The 22,633-nt window shown below is 39.8% G+C and overlaps 1 protein-coding gene across 1 annotated transcript in view; it reads left to right on the top strand.

Moving 5' to 3' along the window:
- Positions 1–22,633, top strand: part of NUP210 (nucleoporin 210) — a 2,490,054-nt gene that overhangs the window by 230,297 nt on the left and 2,237,124 nt on the right. Inside the window, exon 3 of the mRNA XM_044078102.1 lies at positions 21,046–21,177. Coding sequence (XP_043934037.1) covers positions 21,046–21,177 — 132 coding nt within the window. The remainder of the gene's footprint in view (positions 1–21,045; positions 21,178–22,633) is intronic.

The raw sequence follows: 22,633 nt of genomic DNA, 5'->3' as shown, positions 1-22,633 counted from the left end.
ACATGAGGTAGTCACCTGCTATTTTTGTTTTCAAACCTTGACTATTTATGTGTTTAATTTACTGGAGAAAATTGGCAAACGAACCAAGGTATTGGGAACAAATAACCAGAGAGGGAAAGGTAATAGCGAATAGGCCATAAAGACATTTAGACTACAGGATAGAGACTGCCTTCGCTATCCACGAGTGATATCCGAGTATAAGGAAAGAGAAAAGGATAGTGGAATCCTAACCTTGGTAACATTTTTAGTTGAATCTAGAACAGAAGCTGCTGTTAAAAAAGGGATATTTAATAGGGCATATAAAATATTGCACAATAACTATAGGAATTAATCAGAGGAGGTTAATAAAGATTGGGAAGAGAGACAGGATGCGCAGTCCATAAGGAAACAATGGGAGGACATATGTATTGCTCTGAAATATCCAACAAAGTCTTGAAGATTTAGGATGTTTGATTTGAAGTGTTTGTACAAGTATTTTCATTCCTTAAGCAGACTCCAAATATTTTTTTCCTCAGGTAGATGGAATGTTGGAGGTGTGATGGGGAAGAAAGAAGTGACTGGGAACATATTTTTTGGGAGTGTAATGAGTTGTCAGACTTGAAAAATTCTGTACAGAGTACTGTTGTCAAAAATATTGTCTGAGCAAGTGGATGTAGCTAAGGAAATTATTTTTTGAGCTGAGATTCACAATCTGAATTTCCTAGACATGCTAAGGGCTTGTTAAGTGTAATTCTGATTGCCAAAAAAGCAGTTACTAGAAAATGGAAATCAGGCTAAACCAGTTGAAGTAGTGAATATTGTAACAAAGATAAAAGAATTGGAAGTGGGATCTTTAGAAAAGGGTAGGAGCAAACTACATAGAAAATTTTGAAATTGGGGAGCAATACATGCAGAATAATGTATTGGAGGAGGAGTGAGGTTTAAGTGAAGGCAGGAATTGAGCAATTTGCATAATGTTGGATTGATGATGATTGTATAAAAGCATGTATATGATGTATAATGTTCATAACTGTGAAAGTGTTAAGGTGCTTTGTTTTCTTTTATATAAATGTATTTTTGCTTATGTCTTAAGTGATAATTCAGTAAAGTTGTTTAATAGTCAAGAACGTTTTTTTAATGTATTTGTTTATTGTATTTATTTTACTGGGAAATCCATCTGGCCAGAGAAGCCAGTTTTGAATACAAGAAGGCTTATCACAGCACTAGGTATATAGCAAGCTAAGACAATTGATTTGTATTAAAGAGCAGTAACCGCAGAAGTAAAACAAAACATATGTACATAATTAGAAGGATTTTCACATTTGGGGAATTTGTACAATAAAACCTGCTTGAGAACTAGTTGTGTGAATAGGTGGTGCTGTTTAGGGCCAGTGTTGTATGGCAAAACTGGGTTAGGTTAAAAAGGAGGAAAAAAGGTGGAATGGTTGGTGAGACATTCTGTACAGAGTAGAAAAAATATTTTAAAAGTTTGGGACAGGTTTTTGAAGTCAAGAAGTAGATGATTCTACTTCCAAGATGACTGCACACTGATCAGCAGATTGATTAGAGCTCTCTGTGTGAAAACAGAAACTTTGGAAAACAGCCAGCAAAAGACATATATTTGGGTAAAATTCAGTTACTGGTTCATCACTACGCTGCATTGGATATCGGCAAAAAGAATACTGGAGAAAGTAAGAGAAAATCAACCAGGAAAGGAGAGGAAAAACCTGTGGGGAGGAAGAGCCTTGTAGTTGTTGAACAAAAAATATTTCAGATTTCAGGAGGAGATAGCGTCCAGTATTTTAGAGAAAAAAAAACATGCATATAGAGATGTTTAGAAATAATTGAAGCACTGGAGAAATGTGTAGAGTGAAATGGCAAAAGGCTTAAAAAGGATAGTAGAAGAAGCTTTAAGTAGCTATTCAAATGAGCTGATAAAACTGCAGAAATCAGGGACTGCAATGAAGGAAATACTGTGAATATGAGGCTTTTCAGGATGAACCATTTCAAAAATTAATATAGATAGGAGACAAAGCATGCTTAGAATACCTAGGATTTTCTGCTGTACCAGAGAAACTGGATGAGGCAAATTCTTAAGATTTATACAAAGTACAGATAAGCAACTGGACTGGTATTCCACAGCAGTAGTTGTTTAAAAGGAACATGCTTATGTTTGTTTGTTTCTTTCGGCTTTTCTCAGTTAGGGGTTGCTACAGCGGAACTCCGGTCTGCTAATGATTGGCAGTAGATTTTGACGTGCTGGCTTGCCGGGCCTAACGCACAACCTTCAACGAAGGAATGCCCATTCACGCATGTCGCCACACAGAAGACGCACTAACTGAGAATCGAACGGGCAACGTCTGTGAGGTGACAACGCTACCGCAGCACAAAAGAAACATGCTTATGTGCATGCTCCAAATTTGGTGTTGAGAAAGAAGCAAAGACCAATAGTAGTAGAGATGCAGTTGTATCAGCAGAAGGAGCTACTACTGACAAAAGTGTTGCAGAAGGGTAGAGTATTGGATCAACTGGGGTCAAGAGAGTTTTTGTGGAAAATGATTATTAACAGTATTACAGGCAGCGGAAAAACAAGTTTATCCCTTTAATCAGAAGATGTTGCGAGGCAGGTTTGAGATTCAGGTTGATATATCCAGCTGTACTTGGAATATATATAAATATATATGTGTATATGTGTATATGTGTGTATATATATATATATATATATATATATATTTTTTTTTTTTTTTTTTTGACCAAAGATGCAGGCAAAGTGAGAAATTTATCCAGGAAAAAAAAAGCCAGCAAGTTGAAGGTGATTCTGTTGCTCATTTGTCTGATAATAGTACTGCCATAGACTGATCCTGATAGAAAAACAATTTCCAGTGTTCTAAATGAAAATGATTGAGGGATAGAAAAAAACATTAGGAGCCAACTGGATATAAACAGATTACCTTGGACATGAGACAGTGTTTGGTTGTCGAGTTAATGTTGAAGGACAGCAAGAATGTGAAGATAGGAAATAAAACTGATGAAACAAAAACCAGCAAAACAGCTCAGGGTAGAGAAAGGTGCAAAATCAGTAGAACTATAGAACAAACAAAATGCCCCAGTCTTGCACTAACTAACTTGTATTTATTTATAGAGTAAAACAGAAGAACAAAAAATGTAAGCGCTTTCATGATAATTCCTATCGCTTCATCAGACAACTAAACAACTAAAAGTTACAGTTCATATAGCATTTCAAACTTGTCAGCTGATATGAACAAACCAATGACAAAAATTTCCATATCTTAAAGATCCACAACAACAATAAAAAACATATAAGAAAATTAATTGGAAATGTCATCAAAAATCTTTGTGTATAAAAGAATATAACCATTAAAAAGTCTTCATGGATGCATATATAATAAAAAGTATATTAAAAAAGTGTGATTAAAAAAGTATGAACTACATTAAATAAGAGACTTCTAAAAAGTATAAAAATGTAAAAAGTTAGAAACTTGTAAAATGTGTATTGAACATATTTAGCTTAAAAAATGCTTGAGTCGACATGACTTTAAAAAAAGGCTTCAGGGATGTAGTCCTGTTCAGCCCTGGGGGGTCCTTCAGCATTGAGTACAAGTATCCATTTCTGCTCTACATTCTCAGTATAGATTTCAATGTCACCTTCTCTAATGTTGGCATGTATAACCTGAATAGCTAAAAATCTAAAAGTATGTGTATGGTCCAACTGTTTAACATGGTTTGCCAGGGCATTAGTCTCTTTTTGATTAATGATGTCCCTCCTGTGCTCAGGGATCCTGTCCTTCAGCATCCTGTTTGTTTTGCCTATGTAGTATGCATGGCATACTTGGCAGAATGAAAAATAAACCACATTAGTCGTGCGGCAATCAACATAACTAGGGCATCTGATTGTAAAATGCAGTGTTGGGTGTACATATACCGTGCTGGTGTGGATATACTGACATGCTGTACAGCGTCTACAAGGAAGTGTGCCAGTACGTGTGGATAGGGTAGATCTAGTTAGTCATTTTATTACAAAGATGTTGTTTTAGAGATTGTTTATTCCTAAAAGAGAACATAGGGGCATTCTCAACTTTGTCTATGAGTCCTGGTACTTCCTGTAATATCCTCCATTGTCTTTTAATAATAGATGTAAATTCATTAATATCAGTAGAGTACTGGAGAACAACTCTAAAAAATCGTCTTTGGTGGGAGCAGATTCATTAGACTGTACTGTGTTACTAAAATGTGGTCTACACCTGTTGTCCCTCTGTAGCCATGCTTCATCACTGATAGTAGCATCAATCTCTGTCAAGGAGTAGCCCCTTGCTAAAAACTCTTGTTTGACAGAGTAAAAGGCCTCCTTTACTACTCCATCATCATTATGGAGCCTAAGCACCCTATATGTATGTCCCTTCAACACATAACTCGGAACATGTCTGGGGTGCCTACTCTTTTTGTGTAACAATGCATTCTTCCTGGTGGGTTTTCTAAAAATACTGCTCTGTACTTCGTTTAGGTCCAATTTCTTAATTAATACATCTAAAAAAATAAATTCTGTTGTTGAACAGGTGTAGATAAACCTTAAGAAGTCAGTAGTGATGTGCATATAACTAACAAAGCTTTCAAATTCATGTGTGCCACCTTTCCACAGCAAAAAGATATCGTCCACAAAACGAACATACCACAAGATGTTGTCAAAGAATGCATGGTTAGTTGACAATAAAAAACATTGCTCCCATGTAACCAAGGCTATGCTGGTGTAGCTATTGGCACACGCCGTGCCCATCGCTACACCAGTCTTCTGTAAATAAAATTGATTTTCAAAGATGAAAACATTATTCTCCAATACAATCTCTAGCAAACTACAGATGAGTGAAATTTTGTTGACATCAAAACATCTACTGGAGGTTAGAAACTCTCTCACTTTGTCAATACCCCATGCATTAGGTATTGACATAAATAAGGATTCAATATCCATGGATACAAACATATAGACATTGTCAACAGTGGCCATTGTATTGTACAGCCTCTCAGGCTTTGGTATCCGTAAGAATTGTGTGACAGTCATCAAGTAGCTCATGTAAGTTACCCTCCACAAAAATGGACAAGGGTTCGGTGCACCAACCTGCACCGGACACAATAGGTCTCATCTGTGGTGCCCTGTCATTCTTGTGTATTTTGGGGAGATCATAAATCATAGGAACTAGTGGAATATGAGTAATAACAAATGCTCATCAATCATGCCTGTCATTAGCAGATCAAAAATTAAAAAAGACACTTTTTCCATAATTCCATTAACAACGCTTTTTGAAATGCACTGGTAAGTATTGGCATCCTCTAAAAAAAGACTCATCGGTCTAAGGTACAAGTCCTTATCTAATATAACAATACCCCCACCCTTATCAGCTGGTTTAATTACTATAGATTGTAACTCTTCAAGTTCGTTCAGAGTCCTATTTTCAGTGGGTGACATGTTGTTAAAGTGGGTTCTTGTTCCATGTGCAAATGATTGTCTAAAATCAGATTCATAAATATTGACAAAAGTTTATATAGCAGGATGCAAATTGGGTGTAAATGTACTCTCTTATATGCAGTAGAGGCAGCACTAGAAGTATTGCTAGATGGATAGATGTTTCTCAAGGATATGTTTCTGCCTAACAGTCTCAAGTTTTTAAGCATCTCACCATGGTTAGCTCTCCTTGCAGGAATAAAGGAAGACCCTTAAGTAATCCAGTCTGTTCTTTTGTAAGTGTTATAGAGGAAATATTGAACAATAAACCAGTCTCTAAATTTGTTTCCTCTTAGTTTGCAGGGGACTCTGTTCCACATTCCAGTGCCCCTGTCCCTTTACCTGCCTGTTTAGGCTCCTGGAACGAGTCTTGATGGGTAGAGGTTTGTTTAAAGAGAAATTCCACGTTGTATTGGTTTCTAAAAAAACTTGGTTACCAATTAACTTCTTGGGTCAACAATCCTGCGATGAGGTGCCTGGCTCCCTGGCACGATTAGAGTAGCTATGTGGAGCAGTGTTGTTTTTGTCAACAATAGTTTGCTCAGCCAGTCCATTTGCAGCATTAACTATGTCCATTACAGCTGCTTCTTGTTGGACAAGCTGCAGTTTTGGACTCAACCCATTACTTCGAACAATAAAGCTAACACCTGGTTGTTCGGTTGTTGGGTTAGTATTTAATTGAACTGTGGATCTCATTTGCTCTCTAGGCCAAGAAAATACATGGTTGTTATCAAAGTCCGTCTTGTATCGCTGTAGTTGCTTAAGTTTGGTCATTTGTAGCCTCCTTTCATAGGAGGAAATATTCTCTTGTAGTCTATCAAGTTTGTCACTTATAACATCCATTGAAAATGTAGTTGACATTCTATGCTCCATCGTAATAATGTCATTCTTAAGCTCGCATTCCAAAGGAAGAAAAAAGTCAATAAGCAATTGCATGTATTGAGAGCTGAAAAATAAATTCAATTCTTGCTATCTCCTAAGCAAATTTGGGTACATCTTGCCATAGCTAGGCATATTTAGTATTCTTAAACCTCGTGGAACAATTCTGTGTTCAAGTAATGCCTGCAGATGCAGGTGTTGCCATTGCAGGAGCTTAAATTTATACATATTGTTCTCAAGCTCTCTATACTGCTTTAGAAATTCACATAACTGATTACCAACATCAGTATTGGCATTTGCAGTGTATACAGAATTCAAATCCAACAATGGGTTTTCCTCCACGTTCAAAACACGAAGTAAACGATCGTTGCTGTTAGACACTGCAGCATCCATTTAAGGTTAGTGCCCCTTACACTGAAAAAACAGAAACAAAAAACAACAAAACTGCTCAGGGTAGGGAAAGGTGCAAAATCAGCAGAACTATAGAACAAACAAAATGCACCAGTCTTGCACTAGCGAACTTGTATTTATTTATAGAATAAAACAGAAGAACAAAAAAAGTAAGCGCTTTCACAATAATTCCTATCGCTTCATCAGACAACTAAACAACTAAAAGTTACAGTTCATGTAGCACTTCAAACTTGTCAGCTAATATGAACAAACCAATAACAAAAGATCCAAATCTTAAAGATCCACAACAACAATAAAAAACATATAAGAAAATTCATTGGAAATGTCATCAAAAATCTTTGTGTATAAAAGAATATAACCATTAAAAAGTCTTCATGGATGCATATATAATAAAAAGTATATTAAAAAAGTGTGATAAAGTTTGAACTACATAAAGTAAGAGACTTCTAAAAAGTATAAAAATGTAAAAAGTTAGAAACTTGCAAAATGTGTATTGAAAATATTTAGCTTAAAAATACTTGAGTCGACATGACTTTAAAAAAGGCTTCAGGGATGTAGTCCCATTCAGCCCTGGGGGTCTTTCAGCATTGCGTACAAGTATCCAATTTTGCTCTGCACTCTCGCTATAGTTTTCAATGTCACCTCCTCTGATGTTGGCATGTATAACCTGAATTGCTAAAAATCTAAAAGTATGTGTATGGTCCATCTGTTTAACATGGTTCGCCAGGGCATTAGTCATTTTTGATTAATGATGTCCCTCCTCTGCTCAAGGATTCTGTCCTTCAGCATCCTGTTTGTTTTGCCTACATAGTATGCATGGCATACTTGGCAGAATTAAGCAATAACCCATGCCTGGGTGTGGGTAATGCTGGATTTACCCACGGTTGGTGTGGTTTGGTCACAAGGGCGAAGCCAGCGTGGCCAAACAAAGACAACTGTGGGTAAATCCAGCATTACCCACACCCAGAAGTGGGTTATTGCTATTATACAATGACATTATTTAAGAAAAAAAATACTTACTTTTTTTAAAGAATGGCATTGTATAATGCCTCCGTGCTGCCTTTCTGCAGCTGTCTGGTATTCTGCAGCAGTTCTGATGTACTGCGCATGCGTATGCTTACGAAGTACATCAGAGCTGTGGGTGGAAGCAGCGGAGAAAGTAATATTTCCGTTGCTTTTTACAGAGTGTCTCGCTATATTAAAGGACTTTAACATAGCGAGACCGCTTTAAAAAAAGCAAGGAGACTCTCCGTTGCTTTTTTTAAAGCTGTCTCACTATGTTAAACCCATTTAACATAGCGGGACAGCTTTAAAAAAAGCAACGGAGAAAGGAAGATTTCCGTTACTTTTTTTAAAGCTGTCTTGCTATGTTAAATTCCTTTAACATAGCGAGACAGTGTCTAAAAAGCAACGGAGATCTTGCGTTCTCCGTTGCTGTAAAAAAGACTTATACTAATGGAAAAAGTCCGGGTGACAGGACCTTTTTCCATTAGTATAAGTCTTTGATTTATAACATGCACACTGACTAATCAGTGTGCATGTTTTGGAATATTAATGGGGGGTCGTCGTATAATGAAAAATAAACCACATTAGTCTTGCAGCAATCAACATAACTAGGGCATCTGATTGTAAAATGCCATGTTGGGTGTACATATACCGTACTGGTGTGGATATACTGACATGCTGTACAGCGTTTACAAGGAAAATTGCCAGTACGTGTGGATGGGGTAGATCTCGTTACAGTCATTTTATTACAAAGATGTTTCAGAGAAAAGCACCTGTGTACAATATGCAGAGATATTTCAAATGTTAGGTGTTTGGGGGAGGGTCTTATCAATGACTATTTTCGGTGCCAGTGATTTTGAAGTAGGAACATATTTTACTTTTTTTTTTTGTCCGAATGTAATGTATCTAGGATTTATACTATAACAAGGTAAAGGTTAGTTATAGGCTGTATAATGTAATTTTGAGCTACAGGGGGGAAGTAGTGGAAGCGAACAGATCAGATACGAGTATTAAATTATGGCGGCTACACTAATGTAATGTATACAAGTACTCATGTAAAATAGTATATCCAATGTTGTCTTTTCTATCTGGATTCAAGGATTATTGTATTAGACGCCATCCTTTCCAAGAGACTTCAACTTCAAAGTTGAACATAACATAGTACTTAGCTGTCCCTTATCTACCTCAGATCTCATTTGCCACCTTGAGATAGAACAACGCAGTTGTGAGCTCCACTTTTTGGATTGCTGTATCCTTTGTATTTTGTGACAGGATTGTCATTCTCTTCTGCTACCTTCCTCTACCCTTCTTAGGTGTCTAGGGTGTAGTTGTTGGACTTAGTTTAGGTTTTTGTTGGGGTTAGTTTTTTGATTGAGTCCTTGTTTGGTTGGTCTGTGGCATTCCCCCACCTTTCTTTTGGTTTAACAAAAAAAAAACATATTTCTGGTTGTCTTATTGATTTTTCAGTGAGCGTTGTATCTTTAGGTTAGTAGGTAGTTGGGTCGTTAGGTCTGGGTGTTTGGTTTGTACTTTTGTTTTTCCTGCCTTATTTTTATTTTGGCCTTGCCTGTTGTTTCTCTTCCCTTTTGTTATGGACAAACAGAAAGATTTAAAAATAAATGTGTGGTGTGTGACCACAAATTACTGTCTCAGGATTCGTACAATCAATGTACTTACTGACTTGGCACCACTCACCAGGATGCCAGGTGCAGCACTTGTGCTAGTTTTGGTATCCGGACATTGAATGAGTGCTGGGCAAAGTTAGTATTGAAGGGCTTATTGCCCTTTGGTGATTCTTCTGGCTTCTTCTCTTTCGAAGAAGCCCAATAATAGTGGAAGGAACCATGGTGAGGACAGTTCTACGGACTATAAGACCCAGAAGAAGGATGAAGGGGACTGCTGATCAGCCACATTCGAAGATCCATTCGGCTCTTCTGGCTGCTTCTGTGCCAGGATTAGCTCCATTATCTCGGACCCAGTCCCCCATCTTGCTGGCACTGGTGTCCCTGGCTTTGTGCTCCCAGTCCCTTCTTGGCTAAGGGGTGGGTAGTTTGGGTAGGGCCTACTCCCCCTTCTCCCTTGTTACCCCAAGGGAGTTCTTGCCAGAATCTTCTCCTTCTCCTCCTCTTCGGATCAGTGCTTTACTGGTCCAGATCTGATCATGGGATCCTAGCACTAGCAGAAGGGATTCAGTCCCTTCCTCAGTGTCCTTGTTGGCTTGTTTGGCCCACTCAATTGTGAGTCTTTGACCTTCCGATCTGCAGAAACTGATGTGGTCCATCTTGCAGCCCCATATCCAACTAGGGCACGTACCTGCTTCCTTAGTTCTAGGACCTGAGAGTTCAGCTCCATCTGTTCCTTTTTTTCCATTGGGCCCTTCAACTTCGGGGCTTATGGATCTGGTAACCTTACCATCACTTAGTTCAGCACTGCTGGCTTCTTTAGACAGCACCCCCTACCTTGGTGTTCTCTAGTCTGGTGGTGTTGGAGCTGCAATTCTGGGGTCTGATTCACCTTTCAGGGTTTCTGAGTCTTCCTTTCCTTTTGAGGTCTTGACACTCAACAGTTCAACTCTGGTCTCCACATCTGGGCAAATTTGGTCAGCTCTGGAATCTGACATCTCAATGGGGTCCTTGGATCCCAGGGGTGTCTGCTGTGGGCATCCACATCAACTTTTGTATTTGGCACTGTGGAAAGGATTTTCTCCAGGTCAGAAATAGAGTGTTTGTCAATGGCTGGTTATCCTCCCCTATCAATGTCTGGACATGCGGGCATGGATCAGTATGCTCTGGGACTGCCCATGCCTCTAGGTCTCCAAGTCACCGTACAGCCATGGTCCCCCACTTCTTCATCCTACCCTCTGGATTCCCTATCTGGGAGGGTCATGGGAAGAGTTGCTGAAGAGGTAGGATTTAGATTCCAGTAGGAGTCAGTATTTTTGGAAGCTTTTGGCTTACTCATATCCGCTGTGGTTCTCCTTCTGGACGATGTTATCAACCTGATATCCCTGAGGACATGGGGGGAACCAGTTGTGGTGGAACCTACTCCCAAAAATCCTGATTAAAATTTTGTCTTCCTCTAAGGACCAGACACAGTGGAGGGAGGAGTCTGCGGCTGATGCAGTGGTGCTGGGGGCAGCCACCAAAAGGCACATTTCAGAGACTATATATAGGGCTTTGAACTGCTTAGGGAAGTCCACCTACTCTACGGTGGCTTTTTTGCTGAGAGCTTTGCCACCCCTCAACAGTCCTTCTGCAGGAACCAAAGGGGGGCAAGCATCTCTTTTTCTGCAAGTTGTAGCAGTCTTTTCAGGATGTAGCTGATGAGGGTGTCTCTCATGATGGAGAGGACGGCATCAGAACAGATGCTGTCCACGTGGCAGGGGTAGTCCACAGAACCAGGCTTTCTTTAGAGTTTTATTTTACAGGAGGCCCTTTCAGCGTAGCCTAGGGCTGCCCAGCTGTACCACTCTTGAGACAGTTGGCAGTCACTTGGTTCTTCACCCAAAAGGTTAGGAGGCCATCACTTCGGACACATGGGTGTTAGAGTTGTATCCATAGTTTATACAATTCTATTTTTATTCCTGCTAGGAGAAAACATCAGATCCACAGACATTCCACCCCAACATAGAAAACACGCAGCAGTCGAGATTCAGAAGTTGCTGACGAATTGAGTCATCCAAGAACACCCACCAGACCAACGAGGATTCTAGGTCTATTCCAGATTCCTTTTTGTACCAAAGAAGAAGGACCTGAGACCAATTCTGAGCATAAGCAAACTGAATGGTTGTCAAGCAGACCAAGTTCTGGATGGTCATGGTGCACTTCATCCCATCTCTGAGGAAGGATGACTGGATGCACTCGATAGATCTTATGGATGCCTATTATTGTATAAAGATTGTGTGGCAGTCCAGGAGATTTCTGTTCTTTTTGTTGGGAGCTAATCATTCAGATTCAAACACTGCCCTTTGTGCCTGTTGGAGGTGTGAGGGGAAACAAAAGAATACTTGGAGAAAAAAGGTTAGAGGTTTTAAAAATTGCATAGTGGGTAGTTTGTCAGAAATGTTTGGGGGGAGCTAATTATTTGAACTTATTTTGAGCTGAAATATAGATACTGGATTGCCTAGTCATAGTAGTGCCTTACTAACTTTAATGCTGTTGGCTGCTAGAAAAGCAGTTATTAGAAAATGGAAATCAAATTCTAAACAAATTGTAACAGAAATATTGAATGTTGTAAATGAAATAAAAGAATTGGAGGTGGCATCTTTAGAAAAGGGAAGGAGCACACTACATAGAAATGAACAGAGTCTGTAAGAACAGCACATGCAAGAATAATCAGGAGGAGGAGTGAAATTTCAGGAAAGGCAGGACTGGAGCAACCAGTGTAATGTTAATTGAATAATTAAGAAATAAACCATACACGTGTAATGATTAAAAAGGAAAAATCTTATTAAATATTTGTTTTTCTCTTTTATAACTCTATTATACTTCTAGCCTAATGGCAAGAAAAGTACCAGACAGAAAATACTTTCCACTGGACATGTAGGATTTTCTAGTAGTGTGCTTCCTGACCTCCTGCGAACCCAAAACACGTCGTCAGAAAGAGGTGCCTAAAAGAGATCAAAACTCTTATTACCCACAGTGTCAGTTGAAGGGTGGACTGGTGAGGATGGACAAGAGATCCCTTGTCTTGTGAGAAGATCCATCCAGTGAGGTAACTTGTGGTAATTGCCCTTAGCCAAGTGAGAGTGAGAAGGGGGAACCGATGCTGTCTTGGCCAAAAAGGAGTCACCAACAAGATTTTGGGAGAGTTCTGCATGATCTTTTGCTGAACCCAAGACAAAGAAAGGGGTGGGAAAGCATACAGAAACATCCCCTTCCAAGGGAGAGACAGGGCTTTCAATTTCCAAGTCAGAGGACTTGATACCCTGGAACAGAACAGAGGAAGTTGTCTGTTGAGAAGGGAGGCGAATAGATCTACTTGAGAAATATCCAACAGATGGATGATGTCCAGGACCACACCTCTGTGAAGCATTAATTTGTGAGCTTGTGTTCTGGACCTGCTCAAGTAGTCTGCCAGTAGATTGTGCTCTGAGGGAGTATAAACCTCCGGGAGAGTCACTTGACACTGGATAGCTAGCACCCACACCTGAAGAGCTAGTCTGCAAAGAAGATAGGACCTTATACCCCATTGCTTGTTGGCATACCCTATTACTGTGGTATTGTCTTTGAAAATTTTGAGGAGGCCCTTGATGAAAAAGGGGAATGAAAAGCCTGTAGAGCCAGACCTCAAGCCTACATCTCTTTTATGTTGATATGGTCTGACCACTGTTGTGGATGCCAGAGACCCTGGATCTTCACTGGGCCATAAGAGGCACACCATCCCTTATCTGAGGCATGGGTAAAAAGCTCCTGAGTGGAAACTGGAGCTTGGAAAGGAAGCCCTGGACTAAGAATTGATGAATCTACCACTGAAGCTGGAGCTTGAGGCAAGGAAGAAAATGACCTGGGAACTCCTGGGGGCTGGCATTATTTAAGCCACACAGAACTGAGGTACCACTGAAGTTTTGTCATGTGGATTCTGGTAAGAGGTAGCATGGGAATGGTGCTTTTATGTAGGAAAGACTACACGCCAGCTAAGAGAATGCATATTAGAGCATGTAGGCAATATTTGTAATAAAACTCTCACCAATGCCCTAGCTAATCATGCAAATTTGTCGGGACATACTGTCTTTTATTTTAGGGTTTTACAACTAGTTCCACCTAGTAACAGAAGGAGTGATATTAATAATCAAGTGGAAATGCTTGAGGTAAAATGGATTGTTTCTTTACAAGCACATAACGTTTCCAGGTTTAAACTCGGGTATTCCTCTTAGACCTGCCTTAAATAGGAGGCAGTGATCTTTGCTTAATTGATATAATTATTTTTTTGATAACAGTTGTTGATTGGTTGCAACTTCTTTCATATTCAGTGTGTCTTGTGTTGATTTTATTCTTTTCCTTAGATCTGATGAAGTGGTAACGCCGCGAAAGCACTAATCCTCATCAATAAATGGTGGCTGTGTTGGTGTGCTCACGTTTTGTTTTCTTTTACTGTGCATTTATAGTGTGAACAACCTTCAGTAGTTTGGTATCACTTTGGTTTTTTGCTGAAGTAGGAGAGGAACAAATTTCTGAAGGGATAATATTTGAAAGGAAGAAATTTTGAGAAAGGTGTTGAACAAACAAAGATCCAGAATTCATCTCCATGTTACCCTCCTTTCATGGGCCCAAAAACATTCTGGAATAAAATCCCTTTCCTACCTGTGTAGGAGACACGATGCGAATGGTTCCCTGAACCAAAAGAGATTGAAGAACCTCCGGGGGAAAAAAAAGAAAGCTGTTCCCAAGGAGGTTGAGAAATGCCTGAAAGGGGGGAAGGGACTTCAAACCATGAAATATCCTTCGACAGATAATGGCCAGAACCCGAGAGTCTGAAGTGAGTTGTACCCAGTTTGGAAGAGACTGGGACAGGAGGAGAGATAACCTAGCCAAAGTTTTGGTGAAAGCAAACAGTGAAATAGAACCAGGCCTGTCCTGAAAGGAAGGTTTCTGGGAGGCAGGACTCTGAGTAGACTTAGCAGGAGGATCATGCTTAGAACCCTTTCCCTTAGGAGGAGGAAGAGATTGCCTATGAACAATGGCAGACTTGGAAGAGTTGCTCTTCTGAAACTTAGGAATGGGATAAACAAAAATATGTTTCAGCTCCTGCAAGGCTTTGCTCTTATCCTGAAGGGTCTTGAATAAATAAGCAGCAACAGAGCCAAAAAGACCTTTTGTTTTTCAATGAATCGTCCAAAAGCTTGGCCTTGATGTCATCAGGCAAAGCCTAAAGCCAAAGCCCAGAACAATGCCTCATAAGTGAACCAAATGCAGCCACCCTTGAAGAAGCATCAGCTGCATCATAGGTGCATTTGATAGAATGGTGAGCAACTTGTGACGTGGAGCCCAGCAGGGAAAGTACCAAAGTCTTTCCCTCAGAGTCAGGAAAGTCAGAAACCACCTTAAAACCTGAGAAAGGACACCAAAACATCTCTAGTCATACAAGTCTGGTAGTTAATGACCCTAACGGACAAGGTGGCAGCAGTGTAAACTTTTCTTGCCCAACCTTTCCATGGTGCTGCTATCCTTATTAGAAGGCAGCAGCTTGTCAGATGAGACTGACACTACAGAAGGGTAAGTTGAAGGGAATTTATAAAGAAATTTGCACTCCTCAGGCACCCTGTAGACCTGTCAAGCTTTTTTTGTGCAGATGGTTGAGAGTCAGGGGCTACAGAAGCCGCAGAAAAGGTATCTAAAAGGACAGCCAGAACATGAAGAACACCAGATGGTTTGGGAGAATCCATCTGTAGTAGCTCATAATACCTTTTTTGAATATCAGAGACTTGGGAACAACCCCACTTAAAATAGTCTATCATGCAGACAATGGTATTCCCAAAGGAGAGCTCTTCCAAAGGGGGGTCTGGACTTAAGAAATCTCCCTTCTCTGAACTGTAGTGCAAGGGGGAAGGGATTTTGGAAGAATAAGCTAGGTATTCTTCCCCTGAGTCCAAATCCTCATCTGAGGAATCCAATTCCCTAGGCCTGCTGACTGGAGTGGAAAATTGGGCGGGGGGAGGGGGCAGGACTAGAGACCCCCCCATGAGGTGGCTGCAGGGCCATCAAAGCATTAAATAAACCTGAGTGAAATTGTGCTATTCACATTGGGGATTTTTCAAAATGGGGGAAATGTGCTTGGTCTTTTGTTTCTTTTATGTGAGACACCTGCTTGAAACACCCTTGCAGGGTGAGACCCCTGGCATGACTGTATAATAGTTGTTTAAATTTCCTCCCTCATGAAGATCTGAGGAATTCTGTCTTGGTACTTCAGATATTATTGGCCAAGGTTCCCTCTCAGCATCAGGTGTAAATGTTTGAAAAGCCTCCTAGGAAGTGTGAGAATCCAGATCATGCCGGGCTCAGATGGGGTCACAGAAAAGGAATCTGAAGCAAGCACTGGATGGTATTCAGGGCATTCTCCAGCCTCTGAAGAGATGTCCAGGGAGGCTGGACAACAGCCAGACTGTGCCTGACTTTTTTGCCCTTTTTCATGGCAGACCCTTGGGATGGGAGGATTCCACCATAGCACCCTGAGCCAGTAACTTGAGATGTTGGTTCTCCAGGTGTATGTGCAAAGAGGAGAAGTGACTATGTAGGATCTTTGGCACAAACACCTAGCAGATAGAGCACTGCATATGATCATGGGAAGCACCCAAACAGAAAAGACACTGGTTAGTGGCGATCTTTATGGAGAATCTACCTCCCGCACTGACATTTTCCCTTTCTAGATGACATGAACAGAAAAACAATAAGAAAAGGAAGAGAAGAAACCCCAACAAGGAACTTATCTGAAAAACTGTCATGGTAACTAGCACAACAGAAGGAGGTTCTGATTGAGGTTTGATAATTGTGTTAGGACTGGTGGCAAAGACGTAGTAAGTGTCTGTTTTTGTACGTCACCTGTATGTCCTATGTCATTCATGGGGTGCATACGTATGACGTATGGTGCCTGTAAGGACTTTAGGCTTTGGTATACTGGCTGGATGTTGGACTGTCCTTGGCAGGAGATAACCTTAGGTGAAGAATACTGCAGCAGTGAAGAGGACATCTTCTGCTGTGGTAAGATTTTACAAAGCTGTACTTTATTTCCAGTGGATTAAGTTTTATGTTCGTGAATTTCATCCTGTATATTGACTGATGTCAATTTTCCTAATAAAGCAGCAGCAGAATCATTAGCTTTAACATCATTTGTTAATTCAAAAAAAAAAAAAAAAAAAAGAATTCTTGGGAGGTAAAAGTATTTCCCAGTTTTTTGCAGTGATTCTGAATCATCTGGTGGTTCTTCCACGGTGAATGAATAGGGCAGAAAGTCCTGGGATAGATCCAGTGGAACCAGTAGAGTCGACGTCATAAAATAACTATAACATAGTTATGGCTTAGATAATGTCTAGCAATGGTTGCAAGTGCTTTTGTGCAATATAGCACTTCTTTAGACATAAGATAACATTGTGTTCACCCCAGGTAAAGTTATTGTAATTATGTCTTTCATTTAGTTAACAATTAGTTTATTTTACATGGTTTGTTTAACAGGGTTTACAAACTTCCATCTAATCTGAGATATGATTTGAGGCATTGGTTATGTTATATTAAAAGCTATTTAATATTAAGATATCAGACTTAAAGCCTATTTGGGCTTAATGTGGCCAAAGATTTGCTGGCATTTCTTTAAGATGCCTGTAGTATTGATTGAGCTGTGATTGGCTGATTAATATGTAAACTATTTTTTTCTGTTTAAATGTTTTCATTTGCTGGACTCCTTACTTGTCTCCTTGGAAGGCTCGAGGGCCAAAGATGCCAGCGACTTTTAAATATAGAATAAAAAGTTTTAAGTGGACAACTGTACATAGTTTTGTTAACTGAGATTTCTCAACTGGGATATGGCCCATTTGTTAGTGGAGGCCTGAGAGCAGTGTTTAGTTAAGTGACTTATTATAGACTTGCTCAGAGTTCCTCATTGTTTTAAGGATATAACATTGGCCATAGTTAAGCATAGGAAGAAACGGATTTATTATACCATTCAGCTCAACATACTTAACCTTGCTTAAGGTTTTGTGACCCTTGGAGTTGGTTACTTTGGTAAGTTTGGAAGGTATATGAAGTGAAGACCCTTTAGGGAGAAGAGTGGTCTGGGATGGTGTCCCCCATAATGTATTGTATTTTTGATGTCAGATGAGGGAGGTTGATGGATAACAATTTGACATGTCTTTTGCAGTAGTCGAACTACTGAGTTGTCCTGTAATTTACATGTCATAAGAAACTTGAGCATAAGGAGCTTACAAAGATTGCCCAGTATTCCAAATTGAAGATAATTTGTCATAACCTGATTTGAGAAATTTCTTAAAATGTCTTTTATTCCCTGAGCACATTGGAGCTATTCAACATGGTTTTAAGACTGGTTCTTTGAGTAAAGAATTAATTTTTCAGTGCTAAAGAAGTTTAGGAGGCCATAAGATAAAATGGGCTTATGAATCACTTCAGAAACAACTGTCACCCAAATTCTGAAAGGAAGACCAGTCACTGTTGTTGTTGGAAAATATTTTGTCATTATTCTTTTAAAATATGGAATAGCTTTCCAAGTTTGTGGTCATTTGTTCTGCAAAATACAGTTTACCTCTCATTTAAAACAGGATTGTCTTCAGATTTAGTTTTGACCTAAACAGCCATTAGGGCATTCATTTGGAACTTCATTTGTACAAATCACATGAAAGGCAATTCTCACAAGAGCAGTCCTTGTATCCACTTTATCCTTTTCAGGGTCATGGTAGCCTATCTTGGCAGTAACAGGTGTAAGGTAGGATTCTGAATATGGATGAGATGCACTTCCATTAAGCAGGATTTCCTGTAATTGAAATTCAGTGTGTAGCATCTTTTCAAGGGAATAATATTTAGCCACACCCCTGACACTGTTCATTCTCATCTTCCATACAGGTTTTGTAACTAATGAATGTTGAACACCTGCAGTCATTCCCCTCCAGAAGGGAGGACCCTCCACAGAACCAGGCAATTACATACCTATAAGTCTGACCAGCCTCATATGCAAAATTATGGAAAGACTTATCATGGAATTAATCAGTCAGGACATGGGGAATATTCATACACTGGACCTATGCCAGTTTGGATTCATCAAGGACAGGTCATGCTTAATCAGCCTAGTTGATTTTTTTGAAAAAGTTACCAAAGCAATGGATGAAGGAAAAATGGTATACATCACATACCTCAGCCTGGCCAGAGCTTTTCAGACAATTCCCCTTTCAGTCATAGTAGAAAAGCTAAATAAACTGGGAATAAACCCAGTTGGATCAGGTATCATTTAAATGTACAAAAATACAGTATTCTATTTGTATAACTCTAGAAATGTAGCCATATTAAAATAGGCTTCACAGTTTGCATACAGTTTCAGTGAAAGCACTTTCAATCTATGAAAATACCCTTCAGTCACGCATACTGATAAGAACAGAATGCGCTGTACATTTCAGTACAAACTCATTTTGCTTGTATGCTACAAGAGTTGGGAACCGAGGCTAAATAAGTATGTAGAAACTTACAGGGTTTTGGTATTATTGGGAAATACTTCAGACACAGTTAAGTTAGTTCGTTTTAGACTGATAGGCAGAAAGTCATGGCAGTGCAGTTCCCGGAAGGCAGTACAAACAGTTCGAGTATGAGTGCAGAAGTCAGGTCAAAAATCCAGCATTCCAAAATGTTAATGATACTATTCAGGAGGAAAAGAATATGAAGACTATTTATCAGCACTGTTATTGCAGACGGTATTTGAATATTGTTGACATCTACTTCTGCTGTACATAATAAAGCGTTCTGAACCAAACTACAGTTTGCAGACTTTATTCTGAAATGTACAAGAAGACTTGGCACATAAAAAAGAGGCTGACACCTGTTTAGCACAGTTCTGGGTAATTAACCGGTAGACATTCATTCAAGTTTCTTCCAGTCATTCAGGTTCTTTCCAGTATTCTATAGTCATATCAATTCTTACAAAGCTCTATATCACCTGCTGGGTTGCCAACTGGCTTATAGATAGCATATAAGAAATCAAAGTAGTGGAAGTGGAAGTTACCTCCACAAACTGACCAGTAACCAGTGGAATCCTTCCCGGGGTTCTGTGCTGGGACCTGTCCTGTTTGGCATCTACTTTTCAGAAGTAAAAGCCAATACCAAAGAGCTTTGGCTGACTGTTTGCAGATGACTGCAAGCTAGGAGCAGTCATTGAATCTCCAAATGACTTTGCCACCCTGCAGGTAGGTTTGTTTCAAATAAATAACTGATGCCAAAATCATGGACTGAAACTAAATGCCAAACAGTGCATTATCATATCCTTTGGGAAGTCATCTACCCACATCAGCAATGCATCCTTGACCCAGTTGTTCAGGATTTGGCAACTTATATGGACAGTGACGTAACCTTTGACCAATGTGCATCTGTTATTGTAAGAAAGTCTTTCTATATTGCACAGCTTGTAAACAAAGGCATTGTGTCCAGATCTAGAGATGTCATTGCCCCCCTTTACTCAGCCCTCATTAGGCTAGTCACTGAATATAATACCCACTTTGACGTGTATCTGTCCAGACACATGCAGCAACTAGAATGGCCAAAGAGATACCTTTCTAAAAGTACAAAACAACGTGTCCTACATGGACCGACTCAAAAGCCCTGTCATTATAAGCTGTATCCTACAGACTGCTAAGAGGTGACCTGTATCTGGCATACAAGGCATCCTCCAACCCATTTACTGATGGTTTTACTGCACATCACCAAGTCAAATGGCAACAGAAATGCTCGGTCTTGGGATCTAAACTTCTTCTGAGACATCAACAGAACATTTTGGAGGGAAAGGTATATCTCGCAGAGAATACTGCTGCTCTGGAACAGACTTCCATCCACATGAAGCAAAATTCATCTCTGTCCATGTGGATGGAAAACAGAAAATTTACCCTAGGACTGCCTCTATGCTACTAATAGAGGCAGTTCCTAAATGCTTTTCCCCATGCATGGGCCCCCTCAAACTATCCATGGTATGATCCCAGTTATTTTCACTGGGAGGTAATATATGATTGTCGACCATGGGATGGAATCTATAACCAAATGGGGATGAGTTATTTTGAGCAGATGAAGGGAATTTGGTTAGGCCTAAAATGGCTAGCCTAGTACTTACCTGTAAACCTGTGATTCAGAAATGTAGGGATATACAGTGTGTTTAGATTAATTTATTTTTTTCATCCTTCTGTTTGTGTTGCTTATATTTCTAAAAAGTATTACTTTAGGAGTATAGTGTTAAAATTCTCGCTTTTCCTCGCATTGTTAATGTGTTACAGCAGATTGTGCTGTGTTTAATCACAAATAATTGCATTGTGTTTCTTTTAACTGTACACACAGCCTGTGTAAGGATATTCTGTTTTTGGATGATGTTTGTATCGTTTTTATTCTGGCTGTTGAATGATGGGGGTGGCATAAATTGCTAGAGTAGTTAAAGCAGCCTTTATTTAAAATGTATCCCATGTATTTTCATAATATTAAAAATATGAAGCATTAACAGTGTGTTATTACATTCTGTGGCAAAGCTGTCTGAGTTCATCATGTTTAATATGCCACTTTTCCTTCAAGTTACTGGCCAGGTTCTTCGATGTGACGCAATTGTTGATGTCATTAATGATATTCAGATTGTGTCAACAACACGTGAACTGTACCTTGAGGATTCTCCTTTGAAGCTGAATATTCAAGCCTTAGATTCTGAAGGTAAGGCTAAATCTAAGAGTTTTATATTTTGTGGCATAGTATGAGAGCTTTTTAAGCTTTTTAATGTTTAGCTTTTCTGCCACTTGAAAATTTTAAGAAGTTGCAGATTTATTTTTGTATATTCAGCTTTTGTTTTTCAGAACAATAAGATTTTTTTTCATACTGTATGTAGTAAATCATACTGTTCTTAATCAGGTTGCATTTTAATACTAAACTTTGTATAAAGTTGCATTTCTTTCTTAGTTAATAGGTTAAGATTGATAAAAGCGAAATAAAAAGTCTCGGCAACCTGTTGGTAAGAAAACATTTAAAAAGCAATAGCAGGGAGGTTCCAAAACGAAAGCAGGAATCCCCAAGAACAATGGACAGTCTAATAAGTCTGAATGACTTTGACTGTATGAAGGATTTCCAGCCTCCCCTCCCTGACATTCTTTAATTCATCTTAAAAGTCTGAGTCTCCATTTCTCCCTGTGGCAACATATAGATGTTCTTTGTGTTTCACTGTTGCAGTCATCACACTTGGGGTTATCTGCCTGCAGGTAGCCCTCATTTGGCCCGAATGCCAGAGACTTAGTATTTCTGTGTCGGATGCTGTCATTCCAGGACTGACGTCAGGTTGTCAGGGGTATAAAAACAGGCAGCCGATGCTGTCATTCCAGGACTGATGTCAGGTTGTCAGGGGTATAAAAACAGGCAGCCGACACCATTACATCAGTCTTTCTTGCTGAGGAGCCCGAAACAGAAGCAGTTCGCATGAGTGCTGGTCGGCCGCTACCTGAGTTTTCATTTACGAATTGAATCATCCTTTAGTCTTCTAAAGCAAAGTACCCTGTTGGGGATCCTTCTAACTGATGTCAGAAAAAATTAACAATTGTCTTGCTTGTGGAAAGCAAATAAAACACAGAGATTTTCATTCTTACTGCGTCACCTGTTTAGGCCCAGACCACGACGTACCTCGCTGTTTGGTTTTGTGCCTTGTTCAACTCCCGAACTATTCATCGTTGGGCCCTTATTGTCACTAAATACTTTCGTTCTCGAGCTCCGTATTCTGAAATGCCTTCGGTAAGCCATCCGACTACTGATATTCCAAAAAAACATAAGGATAAAGACAGAGACAGACCGCGCAAGTCCAAAGCTGCCGACAATGCTTCTGTTAAGCTAGTCACAAGTTCGCCGGTACTCAGTGAGGCGCTTTCACAGCCCCTGATGCCTGCTTCATTGGATTCGCAGGCCTCTACGCAGACCTATTTGGAGTCTGGTATGCAGCAAGACTCTACTTTGACTATGGAACCTGCGGATGTCTCTACCTTGGCTGGGTCCGGAGCCGCTGAGCAGGCACCGGCTTCTGAGGAAGTTCTTCACACTACCTATGTTGGACACAAACTGATGACTTCTTTCGCGTCTTCAGTTCTGTCTAAAACTACCGAGTTTCTAAGGCCAAGAGTACATGCTACGG

The sequence above is a fragment of the Protopterus annectens genome, chromosome 7.part0 (genome assembly GCF_019279795.1).
Source record: "Protopterus annectens isolate FY-2018-M chromosome 7.part0, PAN1.0, whole genome shotgun sequence".
Lineage (NCBI taxonomy): Eukaryota > Metazoa > Chordata > Ceratodontiformes > Protopteridae > Protopterus > Protopterus annectens.
Note: the sequence above shows the minus strand (reverse complement) of the source record. Positions and strands in the feature narration are given on the sequence as shown.